This window comes from Danio rerio, chromosome 19, assembly GCF_049306965.1.
Source record: "Danio rerio strain Tuebingen ecotype United States chromosome 19, GRCz12tu, whole genome shotgun sequence".
Taxonomy (NCBI): Eukaryota; Metazoa; Chordata; class Actinopteri; order Cypriniformes; family Danionidae; genus Danio; species Danio rerio.
In genome coordinates, this window is record NC_133194.1 from 28,093,340 (window position 1) to 28,109,383 (window position 16,044).

Below are 16,044 nucleotides of genomic sequence, written 5' to 3' on the forward strand. Positions count from 1 at the left end.
ATGTTGAAGGAAGCTGGAGCTAAACTATTCATGGCACTAGCCCTCCAAAACTGAGTTTGGAAACCCCTGCTATTCATATATACCACTTTAATACTCTCTATTTTGTTTCTCTGGATTTACTAGGTATGGGTTTGAGAAAACTTGTTATTTTTATAATTATTATAATATACACTTTTACATTTTTTTTAAAATCTAAAGTGACAGCTTTTCTAATGGCTCAAAACTTAGGACATTACACAGTACACTTCAATTATTGTGTTCTGCTACATGTGTGTGTATGTATATGTATATCACATTTTTTTCTTTTTTTTTTTGATCTTGAGATACTTTAAGACTCTTAAAATCCTGAAGTGACTGGTGAGATGTAAACTGTATATCCAGATATTATGACAGTTTTTAAGCTAACATTTTTTTAGGTTCCACTGGACATTAAATTCAAAGAGAGCACCCAGATACTAAATGCATTATGAGGGTTAATGAAGCCTGTTATTGTTACTTTTACCTTGCATACACACACAACTTTTTTGTAGTTCCTAATACAAAAATGAAACATATACATAAAAAAGCTACCTTCAGACTTGTTCAGTTGACCAATAACAACCATACTTGCACATGTGTAACAAAAAGTTGTCTCTTTATGCTCTAGGCTACATCTGTAAATTTATTACAAATAGACAATCATTAGTCACAATTCTCATCATTAACAATTAGCAGAACACAACCGTCCATGGACATTTAAGTATAAAAGTAAATGGTCCATGACAAACAATATTTGTTGTGGTGTTTGTTTGGCTGAAGAGTGCGGCACTTTATGCTACATAATAACCCAGTGTCATTTACACTGGTCATGTGTGTTCATGAAATATCAATTGTCAACACGTGCCGGACACTGAATTGTAGTCCTTAATAAGATCGATCAGTGATAAATAGCAACTGTGAAAATAGTGCAAAAAGATCTCAAGCACTGGAAGAAAGGACAACAAAATTATAAAGCTGTAAAACTATGTACAAGTTTGAATAAAAATCATATAAACGTTTTAACTAATGTTCTGACTTGTTTTTCTTTCAGCATGCTTTCCTATTTATAAGAAACAGTGTCAGACTTCCTGGAGAGGCACTTCAGGAAAACAAAATAAAATCAAAAACCAAAGCTTTTGTTGGTTATAAAACTAGCTGCCATTAGACTGCCTACTAAAATAACACTTGTCGTTGATCAGGATTCGTTTGAATAATTAGCAGATAAAGTGACTGAAATGTTTGCATCTGAAAGCAGGCAGCACTGCTGATGTTGGAGAACCCCGGACTCGCTCTTCATCAAGTCTCTGCTTTACTGCTCTGACTGAGGTTTAAAGTAGTCATCTGTCCGAAATACACTGGGAAGCTCCGGATGTCTTTGTGACTGCCTTCTTGGGCTTGCAGGTTTCTAAAAAGGAAGAAGTATTTAAAAATATACATAAATCAATATTTGTAACCAGTTCGGCAATTTTCAGAATATGCTAAACAATAGCTATGTTTCCATCCACCTATTTTTATGTGCATTTTGCATGTGAGCATAAAAAAAACAGTTGATGGAAACGCCATGATGCACATCAATTTTGAAAATGCGCATAAAAAAAAAACATATGCGCATAACTGAGTAGGATAAACTTTTTATACGAAAAGAAAAGATATGCATAAACTGCGATGGAAACACTTTTACTGCACAAACTCCAGCATGCGCATTAAAAAAAGGTAATGTGATTTTGTTAAAGGAGATAATGTGGTGGTAAAAATGTTTGTGAATGGACAAACCAGCAGACTGAGCACACTGCAAAACATCTGAAATGCTGTTTTAGTCATTATGAATCGCCTTACCGTTTAAGTATTAGTGTTATTATGTTATTAATGACCTTTTACTGTTGATATTCGGCGCCAGTTAATCAGGAAGTGACGATTTTGTTCACTCTGACTCATTGGATGGAAATGCTGCTTTATTCGCACGTCTTTCATGCAATAATCCAGTTTTGTGCATAAAGTTCATTTGCATTTTGGATGGTAACATAGCTAATGACAAACATGCATATATATATAGGACAGAAGGTGGTTTTCAAACAACAACAAAAAAAAGAGATGTGCAGTTTAGTTAAAAAAATAAATAAATAAATCCTTGATTTATAGAAGGTTTGTACTGTTGAAGTCAGTTATTAGCCCTCCTGAATTATCAGCCCCCCTGTATATTTTTTCCCACAATTTCTATTTAATGGAAGGACTTTCTCATCCATTTCTAAACACCTAAATAGCATTCTAAAATTGTTTGTATAACTCATTTCTAATAAGTGATTTATTTTATCCTTGTCATGATGACAGTAAATAATATTTTACTACATATTTTTCAAGATACTAGTATTTAGCTAAAAGTGCCATTTAAAGGCTTAACTAGGTTAATTAGGTTATTTAGGCAAATCATTGTATAATGATGATTTGTTCTGTTGACTATCAAAAAAAATTGCTGAAGAGGGCTAATAATACTGACCTTAAAGGTGCAGTATGTAAGGTAGAGTAATCTCAAGGACACTGACATGTGCTTCACCATTCAACCGATGGAGAACCAAATTGCAAATGTGCTCAAAATATTTGCAAAGAGGTAGTTAACATGTTACTATGAGCTATTAGATATGCTTCTGTCATTTACATTCACACACACACACACAATCTATCTGTAACTGATTCAAAGTAAGGACTATCTAATATGTCATAACTGATGAAAACAGAAAAGCAGGACATCAGCATGTATGTTTTTCAGGTCAGGTGGTTCTTTGCCTCTCGTCATGCATTTAAATCCATAATGTACGGCAATCCTTTGGTTATCCTTTACATGTATTTCAAGTATAGATCAGAATGTGTGTCATTTCATTTTACATAAATACACTGAATAATGACAAATTATTATTTTACTTATATTTTGGCATTTTATTATAACTTAACTGAAACATAAAAAATGTAGATATTTTCTATGCATGGGACCTACCACCTTAACACGTGTATGTTCAGACTCACATTTAAAAAACCTGGTACGTTCATTGTGCGGAAGATCTTTTTGAAGGCTCCTGGTATTGTTCCAACTTCACCTTCAACTTGAGTTACTTGTTCCTCCATTGCGCTGACATTGGCTCCAACCATTTTGACGAAGGCCTGAGAATGAGACCGTACACTTCAAATAACAAAAGAAAAAAGCTATACATCATTATGGTTTAGACACCAATTAAAATTTAGTACCTCCAATTTGTCAATTTTTCGGTAAATCTCCCTCATCTCTTCAGATTTTCTTTGTATCTGTGGTAGGTTTTCATTCACCACTTGTGAGGTGTCATTTCGAATCTACAAAAAGAAAAAAAAAACAGGTTGTTGTTGTCTAACTTTCTGTGCATTTACAAAATATGCAGATTTATCAACGCATTTGATCACATAACTTTAAACAAGAAGAGTCAAATATGTGGAAAAAGTTTATTCTGAAAATTGTCTTTAAACTGATTTGGATTTTTTGCCATTAAATGTATATCTTTACCTTGATTTTAATAATACATATCTCAGGTAAAGGTCAGTATTTTCCATTAAAACATTTTAAAAATGTTGTTTTGTTTATTTATATGGTATTATTATATCCATTTATTTTTATTATTAAATATTTTTTACATATTTTTGTTTCATTGTTTTGTATTTCTATATCATGTATTAAATATTTGGAAAAAATTTGGGGAAAGTATTCTAATAATAATCATAATAATACAGTAATAACAATAATATAAAATATAATATAATAATAATAATAATAATAATAATACAATTATTATTATTATTATTATTATTATTATTACTAATATTATTATTATTAATAATAATGTTATTAATAACTATAATAAATACTTTCATTGTTGTTATTATTATCATTATTATTATTATTATTATTATTATTATTATTATTATTATTATTATTATTATTATGATTATTAACATAAAACAACAGTAACTTTACATAATGTTTATAGTTGCTCCTCTCTTTTGAAATGATTATTTCAGTAAATTTATGAACTTTCACACATTAAGGGCAGGCTGCGTTTTCATAATGTAGCCACTCAAACTTAGGGCTGGGCAATTTGGCCTAAAAACAAAATCTTGATTAATTGAACATTAACTCGATTATGATTAATTAACGGTTATTTTCTCTGACAAGTTTTGTACAGTAAATATGCTCACATGTTACAAATGAGACATTTTGAATGTAGGGTGGATTACTTGATTTTAAAATAATTGAAGTAAACACACATTTATTATTATTTACTGAACATCAATGCTAAACAACTCAAAATTAAAACACACATTCTCTAAAATTCTGCTCTCTGCGCCCTCCACCTTTGTCACCGCTACCAAACAAACCAATCACAAAGCTTGCGCTACGCATCATTATGACATGCAAGTACATTTTTTTGCAGGTAAGAAAAGGCTGCGCTGGACTGTACACGTGCCCTTGGCAGAAGTTTAATACCATAATAATAATAATATAATAAAGTAAAAATCATAATAAAATAAGTATAAATCAGCCTTAACAGAGTTGGGTCACGTGACTCCACACACAGTAGGAAAGGTAATTGAAAAAAATGACCTGTAAAAATTTCATCGATTAAACATTCTAAATGTCATTTTCGATTACTTTTCAAATAATCACCAAGCTGTACTCAAAGTTTGTATGGAGCATCACTTCATGTGAATCTCCAAAACTCTAAAAACATTGTTATAATGAGCTCCTCACAATAAAAGAACAGTGCTGTGATTTAATAATCATGCTAAATTGCCTTCTTAAACATTGTTAGAGAGTAAAGTGTTTTTATCAATTTGTCCACGCTGATTTGTAGCGACATTTGGTTAATCTTTGTTAAAGTGTTAAAGTTTACAACCGAACAACAACATTGTTAGTGGTTATAAACACTGTAAAAAATGCTGGTTTACCCACAATCAATTTGTGTTGGGACAACATGATGGAATTAAGTTAACATATTAGTTTTTACAAATTTAAATGGATTGAACAAAAAACAATTAAGTTGTCCAAACAAAATGTCAAGAATTGCGTTGTTTCAGCTCATTTTGAATTAGTAGTTTGAACAGGTTACAAAAATCATTTTTTCGAGCATAGTGAATTTACAATTTTGCACATAATGAGTGTGACTACACATAAAATACTTTTATGATCTGTTGAAACAACACAAATGAAGAAAATCTAAAAATCAAAACTATAAGATTAACATTTAAATTCCAAGTTATTGATCTTACCATATCAAGCATACCAACAAACTCGTCAACTCTTGTTAGCATTTCCTCTAGGCTTTTCTCTAAGCACAGGACCTGCACCGTAAAAGAAAAAAGAAACATGATAAAAGTCAAGAAAAAGCACATGACATACTCTGTGCATATTATAAATGTGTGTGCATGTGACAAAAATGTTTAGAGAGACGAACAGTAACTGCCTTTCTGACTAGCAAAGCAACACAAGACCTTAAAGAACTCATAAAGAAGTCAAGTGTAAACAATTCAACCCAATTCAGTCAGCAGTACAGAGAACAAGTCAGGCTTTATTCAGTCCATATCACGCTCCACTAATTAGGCTCGATAACTACACTGAGGATAAAGATGAATGGAAGAGACTTTGATGGGTAAAAGACAAAATAGTTTCTTGTCCATTTAATGGATGTCACCAAAATAGTTACTAAGCATTCTTCAATATATGTGGTATGGAAAAACTACACACAATTAACCAACAATTAAACAACAATTAAAAATCTGTCTACTGCAGCGCGTGGGGGTGTATCATGTGATAAATTAGACAAGATTGTTTCAAACATTGCTCTTGCTTAACAAAACTAGTAACAACTTGGGAGTACAACAAACTCATGCATGGTTTGGTTATACAAAGTTTTTTAAGCAGTTGGTCTTTTGCATGAAAGATTTGCATGAAAGCACATTTGCTTAACAATTAATAACTCTTAAAGTAAAACATCTTATAATAAGCCCATTAACTTTTCTTGGGGTTTTTCTTGGGGTCGTGGGGTTGTTGCTGTCTCTACACTATTGCGGATATACATTTGGAAACCTTTTTTTTGACCTCCCCACCACACAAAGATGCCTGTTTGTCCAGAGAGAACAGAGCTTTTTGTGGATAAAGCTAAAAACTTTTATTTGAGAAATGGGCTGCGTTTAATCTCGTGACGCATGTTGAACTGACAGACAACCAATACACTATGTATACTATGTGCAAGTTATTAGCTCTTCATTTTGATTGCAACTTTTTATTACTTAATCTTCTTTACTTTTATTACAGAAGAGATGACAGAAATGTATTCTCAATTGTTGTTATGTGTGGCTGTGTCTCAGACAAATGCAGTGAGATAATATATATATAGAACTTTCTTAGCATTTCAGTGTGGATGAGACACATTTCAAAGGTTTTGAAATGCTTGTGTAGGCAGAGAGCATTTTGACACAATGGGCCCTATCATACACCCAGCGTAAGGTGCAAGACGTGTTTGGCGCGATCTGTTGCTATTTTCAGACCAGCGGAACCCTAATTTTCACATTTTGCACCACATGGTTTAAAAAGCAAATCCATTTGCGCCACTTTGTGGATTTATGGGTGTGCTGGTCTAAAATAGAAGTGTGTTAAGGCGCATCGTTGACGCATTGCTATTTTAAGGAACTGAAATAGACTGCATCATTGACCAACTAAAAGCTGGTAATGTCCAGCGCAGAGCGTGTTAGTTATGCACCTATGTAGGTTCAAACACTTACACATTGCTTAATATACACAGGACGTACAGTAATACACAAATATCTTTACATAAGAATAAAAATTAAAAGGTAAAATTTTACAAAAATTTGTATTTTCTACATTTTTAAAAAAAGCACTACCTTTATGCCTTCTTCATCTAGGGGGCCTTTTTCAGTTTATTCATGACAATTTGCATTTGTATAATGTTATTATTATTAGCAGTATTATTTATTATATGCATATTTATATTTGCTTTCATAAAAACAAGTTTCGATTTGTCCACCTGTCAGGTTTTGGAGACCTATGCATCACTATGTAGGGCATAAGAATAGGACGTGTGTTTGGATATAACTCTTAAAACTTTGTTTTTATTGTTCAATTGACTCTTTGCTAAGTCAAACACCAAAAATGGCCACCCACCCCTGTGCAAATCTGACACTCGGTATCCTAAAAGTTTGGACAAGGTGGTGGAATTTTTTTCCCCTTTTCAAAACCAAAACTCAAGGGAAGAAATGCCAGCGTGGATCAATTTCTGTGAGGGGTGCTAAAGGAGCTGAGTTAAGTTTGTTTTGTTTTGATATTGCTGACACATTCAGTGATAAACCGACGGCAATAACTCACACTTCTTACCCTAAAAATATCTAAACTGTGTTTCCTACAAAAATACAAAGCAGGTTATGTTTCACGGCTGTGTTTTTCTTTTTTTCCCGCTTGATTTTATGAGCACTGCTCCGTTTAAGCCTTACTGTACATTGTTATAGGTCAATGATGCTAATATTTGGCAAAAATCCATCAATTTCCCCTTTCTGGCTGTTCTTTCTAGGAATTAATTATGTAGAAGCACTGTCCGTCCAAGCGCGTTTCCTTGTCGGTTAGTATCGCTATATTTCATTGCACAACAATTAGTCTATTAGGCTTTTTGGCTAAAAATAGAGAAATCACAGATTAATTTGTTATTATTAGATTATTTTAAAATTTCAACTCTCCTGCTGTGCATGAACTAAACTGTTGAATTGTCAGCGTATGAGGCGGCTAGGCTAAGCTAGCTTCAATTTTGATTGAATTATTCTCTAATTGGTTGCCTATTACTCGGATATCTCACCTGTTTGCCAAAAATGACTAATTATATCCCTGGCAATGTCTGGCACCAGCGTATACACATTGTTAAAGACGTGCTAGGCACGAAAGATTGACAGGCGTTGCAACAGTAACTAAGGAGGGTGGGGCTTAGCGAAGGGTCAATTAATTACTTGCTGGAAATTAGAACTGAATTTAGAAATCGTTTTAAAACAAATCTTTGCGCTTAACAAATGGAATTAAATATGTAAGCTAATGGATGTTTTCAGTGAAGTGCGTACAACACCGTTTCCTTATCCACAAAACTATTGACCTTATTCTAAAATGCGGAAGTGCGCCTGTTTTCGCGATTGTCTTGGAACTTCTGTTTCAGTCACCTATGGGAGAAATGACTAGGAATAATAAACGGCAAAAAACGGTCAAACTACTTGCTCTACAAACAAATGTTTGCATGACTATACAGACCAAGTAGAATAATATAACAAGGAAATATCAGTTTGCAATATCAAACAGCGAAACAAGCAGTTTTTAATGTCTAAAAATGAATGGAAGTGAATGAGACCAGAAGTCTTGTGCCAAAAAGATTCAAATGGCTGCGCCCGCTCGTCCACGAAGAATAAGGTGAATAGGATTAAAAAGTAAAAGTAAGGAGAAAGTAAAGAAGCCAAATGGAGGAGGCTCGTTCTTTATTCTCGGCCTGCAGATGGTCTGTTTTACTGTTTTTTGCTAGTGAAGCATTCACGTTATGCACGTTATGCTCAAAACACACCCATAAATCATTAAGAGAATAAGCACAACCCTGTGAATTCGGACACGCCCATAATGCATTTGCGCCATTTGCTTTAGACTTTGCACCTAGATCGTTAAAATAAAACCCGATGTATCCATATTAATTTACCTTTTGATGATGGCGTACTCATAAACTGGTGTGCAGTTTTAATTTTCCCCCCAAAGTCCTTTCTGAAATTACCTGCTATTGAAATGAGATTTGTTGGGCAACCACTCCCAAGCAAAGTAACAGTGGTTTTGAATTGCTCCATATTGTTTTTCATCCAGAAATAGTTTTGTAATTTTATCTAGCCTAGTTAAAGTGAACTTTCTGTTCCAGACCAAGTGTCATGTTCTTCAATAGGGCAGAGGATGCTAAAAATCACATGATGTTAGTTGAATTGAAACAACAGATGTGCACTTCAATCTAAAACAAAATGGGTTAAATCTAATATGTTTCAACATACAAAGACCCACTACACAGTAGACACAATCAATTAGGTCTTGACCTTTATCAATTTGGTTTATACCAAAGTTGTTTTTATAAATGAGAAAAATATTTTAGTTACTGATGAATCATGACTTGCTTAATAAAAATGTTACAATTAGTTGGAAAAGGCTTTTTGATGTTCAGAAAAATAACTATAATGTTCTGTTGATGATCAACAAGTGTTGCAGGTTTGTACCACTTAAAAATTTTTTAGATGTCAGTTCTTTGGGTTTGTTTGGTCATGACCAAAAAGGAAAATTTATACATTTAGTTTAAATTTCCTTATAGAGTTCAGATACAAATGTGATTTCATGATATATACTTTATGTCAGAACTTACAAAATATTCAAAGGGATAGTCTGTGCTGGGCTGAAGACACTCATTGTATGTTCATATACAAGAGAGTATGTTTAACAGTTGAAAACTTGTGAAGAACTTGTAAAGTGTGTGGAATCAAAATAGCACCTGCTATTTTACCATCACACACACATAAATAAAGACCTGCTGTAATGAGACACATTTGATAGGGGAGAGCTAGGACAAAAGTAACATGGGATGAAAGAAATAAAGCGATTTTCTCGAAGCCCTGACAAAATTTGCTTTCCAGGATATAACAGCACATTTAGCATACAACTCTTGATGAAGCTGCCAAATATCGTGATTTCAGGACCGTGTCTTGCGGTTAGGTACCAATTTCAGTTAAGTGCAAAAAGTAAATTAGTGTAGTGGTTCTATTTTCCTTATTACAAGTTGTGTTTATCTTGTGTCACACTAATGATCAATCTACAGGTTATAAAGTGAGAGTAAAAAGTATTTGATCCCTTGCTTATTTTGTTGGTTTGCACACTAATAAATACATGATCATTCTGTACTTTTAATGGTAGATGTGTTCTAACATGGAGAGACAGAATATCAAAAAGAAAATCCAGAAAATAACTTTAAAGAATATATATTAATTGATTTGTATTTCATTGAGGGAAATAAGTATTTGATCCCTCTAGCCAAAAGCACCTAATACTTGGTGGCACAGCCTTTGTTTGCAAGCACAGCGGACAGACGTTTGTTGTACTTAACCACAAGGTTAGCACACATATCAGGGGGAATTTTGGCCCACTCTTCTTTGCAGATCCTCTCTAAATCATTAAGGTTGGTGTGCTGTCGCTTGGCAACTCGGACCTTCAGCTCCCTCCATAGATTTTCGATTGGATTGAGGTCCGGAGACTGGCTGGGCCACTCCATGACCTTAATGTGGTTCTTCTTGAGCCACTCCTTTGTTGCCTTTGCTGTATGCTTCGGGTCGTTGTCATGTTGGAAGACCCAACCACGGCCCATTTTCAACTTCCTGGCAGAGGGGAGGAGGTTGTCCCCCAGGACTGCACAGTACATGGCTCCATCCATCTTCCCACTGATGCGGTGAAGTAGCCCTGTGCCCTTGGCAGAGAAACAACCCCAAAACATAATGCTTTTACCTCCATGCTTGACGGTGAGTACAGTGTTCCTGGAGTCATAGGCAGCATTTTTCTTCCTCCACACATGACGAGTAGAGTTTAGGTACCTTTCGGGCACTGCAGGATTTTAATCCATTGTGGCGCAAAGTGTTGCCAATTGTTTTCCTGGTGACTGTGGTCCCAGCTGCCTTGAGGTCATTCACTAACTCCTGCTGTGTGGTTGCAGGCCGATTTCTCACAGTTCTCATGATCATTGCCACCCCACGAGGTGAAATCTTTTGTGGAGCACCAGACCGAGGTCTATTGATGGTCAGGTTATACTTCTTAAATTTTCTCACAATTGCACCAATGGTTGTTACTTTAATACCCAGCATCTTGCTGATGTTTTTGTAGCCCGTTCCAGATTTGTGCAGGTCAACAATCCTGTCTCTGAGGTCCTGAGAGAGTTCTTTGGTCTTAACCATGTTGGAGAGTTTGGAATCTGTCTGATTCTGTGAACACGTGTCTTTCACACAGGTGTTTAGTTAGAACAGGTGTCTTCAATTCAGGTAACAAGTTGATTGGGAGTGTCTAACTGGTCTGTGAAAGCCAGAACTCCTAATGCATACTAGGGGATCAAATACTTATTTCCCTCAATGAAATACAAATCAATTAATATATATTCTTTAAAGTTATTTTCTGGATTTTCTTTTTTATACTCTGTCTCTCCATGTTAGAATACATCTACCATTAAAAGTACAGAATGATCAGGTCTTTATTAGTGGGCAAACCAACAAAAGCAGCAAAGGATCAAATACTTTTTACTCTTACTGTATAGTGCAATAACATATCCTTAAGTTTGAAATATCTTGAGGTTTTTAGTTTGAAAGGAAATCAGATTTAAATGGCAAGAGTTCCTGTGGGGACAAAAGTAACACTGTTATTTATGTCCCACTGCTAACAGACAACCCTTATTTTTCACTACCATATTAGAGTTTTAACCAAGTTATTTTTGCAAAAAAATATTTTAAAAAATTGAATAAAATATTAACATTTTGCATTGTTGGAAATGGAAACATTTGATGAAGCTGAAAATGAAAAAGAAAATGCTGTTTAAATTTGTTTTTACAAAAATAAAGGACAAAATATGTTTGCAGTTAACATTAACAAGGTCTTAGTCGGATATATTTAAAAGAAATAAGATTAAGCCAGTAAATCTAAATATTGCTTTTACTTTTCACCCATTCCTGTTACTTACTTTTCCATGCCGATAAAGTCAAAAGTAAAAATGTGCAACTTTTGTTTAAAGTGAAGGTATATTGGAGTAGTTCTCATTGATACAAAACAACATCTGATTTTGATAGCTGACTCTTGTGAGTTTGTAGTAACAGCAAAAATATATTTCTGCTAAAAACCTTATCTTTTAAAATTAGGTTTTAATGAAAAACGTTACTTTGTCCAACACTCTCCCCTACTGTTTTGAACTGCATTATACAACACTGTTTATTTACAAAAATAAATAAATAAATAAATTTTAAAAAATGGTATATATGGTCACATCTTTTGAAAAAATTTTTGTTATAGGTTACTTTACATATCTTTGGTCCATTATGCATTCATACTTAAGAATTGGGGCTGCACAATATATTGATTTAACAGCTACAGTTGAACTCTTACAGTTGAAGATTTTTTACACACATTTCTAAACATAATAGTTTTTATAACTCATTTCTTATAACTTTATTTTATTTATTTATTTATTTTATCTTTGCCATGATGACAGTTAATAATATTTTACTAAATATTTTTCAAGACACTTCTATACAGCGTAAAGTGGCATTTAAAGGCTTAACTAGGTTAATTAGGTTAACCAGGCAGGTTAGGGTAATTAGGCGAGTTATTGTATAATGATGGTTTTTTTCTGTAGACTATCGAAAAAATAATAAAAATTAGCTTAATGGGGCTAAGAATTTTGACATATAAATGGCTTTTTAAAAAAAATGTAAAACTGCTTTTATTCTAGCTGAAATGAAACAAATACGACTTTCTTCAGAAGAAAAAAAATTATCAGACATACTGTGAAAATATCCTTGCTCTGTTAAACATCATTAGGGAAATATTTAAAAAAGGGGGAAAAATCAAAGGGGGACTGATAATTCTGACTTCAACTGTATATCACAATGTGCAAATCTGCAAAAGTCACATTGCAGAATCTCCAATGCCATGTTGGAATTAATATAACATGACCTAATCAATTTTAATAGTGTGAAAGATTTTCAAATGTTTATGTTTTTTAGGCATGTGACTGTAAGATTTCAAATGAAGTTTTCCACTTTAGATTTATTGTTTACTTATAATTTTTTTTTATTTTAAATTTGATTATTGCATTTCTGAACCTTAATGCTGTTAGACTCCACAGAAAACCATGAAGCACTGTTTAATTCATTTTTTATCTTTGTTCTATTGTGTTCATCTCAGCTTTATTTTATTTAGTATATTTTGATATAATTTTATGCAGATGCACTACCTTACAAAAAGAGTTATTCAACACTTCATCAACGTGAAATTATATTCATATCGCAATACAAATTACAGAAAAACTAAATATCACAATGTCAGTTTTTCCAATATTGTGCAGCCTTATTAAGCAATATTTAAGAATCCTAATTGATTTTAATATATGTATTAAATATAATTTCAGAGACGTGCTAGTACTCAAATTATACAATATATTTTAGTTATGTATATTTAAACATTGTTATTGTCTCATTGTTATCATTTTTTATTAACAGTACAACATATTTTAGCTCCTTTGTTATCTAACAGAGGAAATGTGTGACACTGTATGTAACGTGACGTGTAACGACGACAATCAACTGGGTAATTTTATAGCAAACAGTGTTGAAAAAGGTTACTTTCAAAAGTAATGCATTATTACTATTGCATCACTAGTAGATAATGCAACACTGAGTTACCCCCCCCCCCCCCCCCCCCCCCCCAAAAAAAAAAAAAGAAACTAGTTGCGTTACCTAATGACTTTGTATGGTCTTTACGTAACATAATGTGTTAAGATACTTTTGCATTACTTTTTATTACCTGGCTGAGGCTTGATCTCTTTCAGAACTTTATTATTTATTAATATTTTTTTTATTTATTTATTTATTTATTTATTTTTATTATTTTTGTTATTTTAGAGGAGCTCTGCAATTACCAAAACACTGTATAACCTACACATATTTTTTTAACTAATTACTTAAACTTTAAAGTAACTCACAGTACATTTTAAAAACAGTAACTGCGTAAGAATAGTAATATTACGCAAGTCGCGTTACTTGTAATGTGTTACCCGCTACACTGATAACAAATATATGGAAATAATATATCAAATGTTACATTTTTTTATTAAAATGTTTGTTGATGAAAGTTACCCTATCATTTACTTTTCCTGTGTTATTTTAAACCTTTGTGAGTTTCTTTTCTCCTGCTGAACACAAAATAAGCTATTTTGAGGATTACTGGTTGCTGATACAATTTTGCTTATAATAACTTTCATAGCAGAAAAAACTATAATGGTCAAAGGGTTCCAGCAACCAGCATTTTAAAATTATCTTCATTTGTGTTCAACAGAAGAAAGAAAGTCAAACAGTGTCAAACAAGTGAGTGAAAGATGGCAGAATTTTCATTTTTGGGTATATAACGAAATGACATTCTCTATTGTGTATATTTAGATAAAGAACAAGATTTTGCTGATTCATTATTACTATTGTATGCTTCATTTTATTTAACACTAAAGAACAACACGTTTGGTTGTTCATTATCATTGTAAAGCATTACATTCCACATTTACCTAATAGATGTGTTTAGAATTTTAAGGACATTTCCTGTCCTACTATTATTGTGTATTGGTGCCTGGGGATTGCTACATGACAAACAGACATCCCAACTAGCGCTAACGTAACTTGTAAGTGACATATCTGGCCTCTTACCTCTTCTTCAGCATTGGCTCTGATGTAAGAGGAGTATGTGAGTGCCGTGTGTCTGAGCAGCTCGTCGTCTTGTGTCTGCTCGGGCTCGCTCTGCTCCTGGCTTTCTCCGGCTGCGGAGCTCGGACTCTGGGCCACCGCAGCGCCAAAGCTCGGGCTCTGGGACACGGTGCCGCTGCTCAGGGCTTCGCTCACCATAGACAGGCTGCTGGCGCTCTGGGACACGATGCCGCTGTCTCTGCTGACCTCTGCGCTGGACTCTTCGAGCGGTGAAAGCACCGCCGCCGCCCTGTCAAAGCGATGCTCCATGTTTCAATTCCCACAACACTGCTCTTGTTTATGTGGAAGTAAATGAAATGCTGCTTGTGCGCACGCGTGAGTTTAACGACCAATCACAGAACGGGTCGGCCACATGTTGGTCATGTGATATTAAGGGTCAAATAACTTCTCAAACTTAAACACTTCTGATTTCTTTTTAATGTAAACGATTTTATGTCAAGACAACAAACAAACAGACACCCACAGAATCAGATTTATTCACTTTAGGTATTAGTAACTTTTAATAAGAATGTCCTGTACTAAAGGTATTGCAATTATTGATTCTGTTCAGTGTCTATGATTACGATCTGTCAAATATCAATTACCACAGCGGAATTAATCGCCGACAAACACATAAACAAAATGTTTACACGTTCTGAAAATATTGAAGTTACGTTAGCTAACAATAAAAATGTAACAAATATGAACCTACAGCTTTAAACTATTTAATGATGTATATTTTAAGTGTGCTGTTTAAACTATGTCTGAAATATATAAATATATTACATATATTTAAAATAAAGTTTAAGTATAATTAGAAAACATTTGTATTGCACACATTTAAATTTGATCTATAAAACAAAATTACAATTATTTCAAAATATTAAAATATGCTAAAAGCATATCAACGGGTAACATGGTGTTATTACTTTCATTACAATTATATATTTAAATAAATTATATATATATATATATATATATATATATATATATATATATATATATATATATATATATATATATATATATTAGGGTTGGGCATCTAAGCTATAATGCCGATCCAATATGCATCTCGATACAAAGAATACGATCCGATATATTAGCGATACATTTGTGACATATTGCGATGCAACACGATACGATTCACACCCATATCACGATACGATGCGATATTTCAGCACTAACTAATTAGATCAAGTTTATGAGATTATGTGAAAGAGGATGCTGTGCCATTGAATGAGTTTGATTATTTATAAACCAAGCAAAACCAAGACTTTTTTTACAAACTGGCTCTTCTCTCAGAGCCAGTGTGTCAGTTTACAGTAGAGGGCCATTTTAGAACCTATAGCACATATTATTTTAGTATTTTCAAGATAAACAGAATGTATAAGTGCAATATATATTAAATATATATATATATATATATATATATATATATATATATATATATATATATATATATAT

General features: G+C 33.2%; 1 protein-coding gene across 1 annotated transcript; it reads right to left on the bottom strand.

The window, feature by feature from the left end:
* Positions 1–638: 638 nt before the first annotated feature.
* bloc1s4 (biogenesis of lysosomal organelles complex-1, subunit 4, cappuccino) lies at positions 639–14,875 on the bottom strand. The gene is made up of 5 exons (NM_001003475.1): positions 14,545–14,875; positions 5,305–5,376; positions 3,256–3,357; positions 3,037–3,171; positions 639–1,423 (listed from the first exon to the last, which is right to left on the bottom strand). Exons 1-5 carry the CDS (start codon positions 14,848–14,850, stop codon positions 1,328–1,330), a joined length of 711 nt encoding a protein of 236 aa, NP_001003475.1. The 5' UTR covers positions 14,851–14,875; the 3' UTR covers positions 639–1,327.
* Between the last annotated feature and the right edge of the window lie 1,169 nt (positions 14,876–16,044).

What these genes read in the sequence shown, in the direction of transcription:
- bloc1s4 (NM_001003475.1), bottom strand. Translation starts at nt 14,850, where the DNA reads ATGGAGCATCGCTTTGACAGGGCGGCGGCGGTGCTTTCACCGCTCGAA. An exon ending in GAGCCAATGCTGAAGAAGAG is followed by an intron (nt 5,377 to 14,544) that starts GTAAGAGGCCAG and finishes TTTACGGTGCAG; the next exon opens with GTCCTGTGCTTAGAGAAAAG. An exon ending in GAAAAATTGACAAATTGGAG is followed by an intron (nt 3,172 to 3,255) that starts GTACTAAATTTT and finishes TCTCATTCTCAG; the next exon opens with GCCTTCGTCAAAATGGTTGG.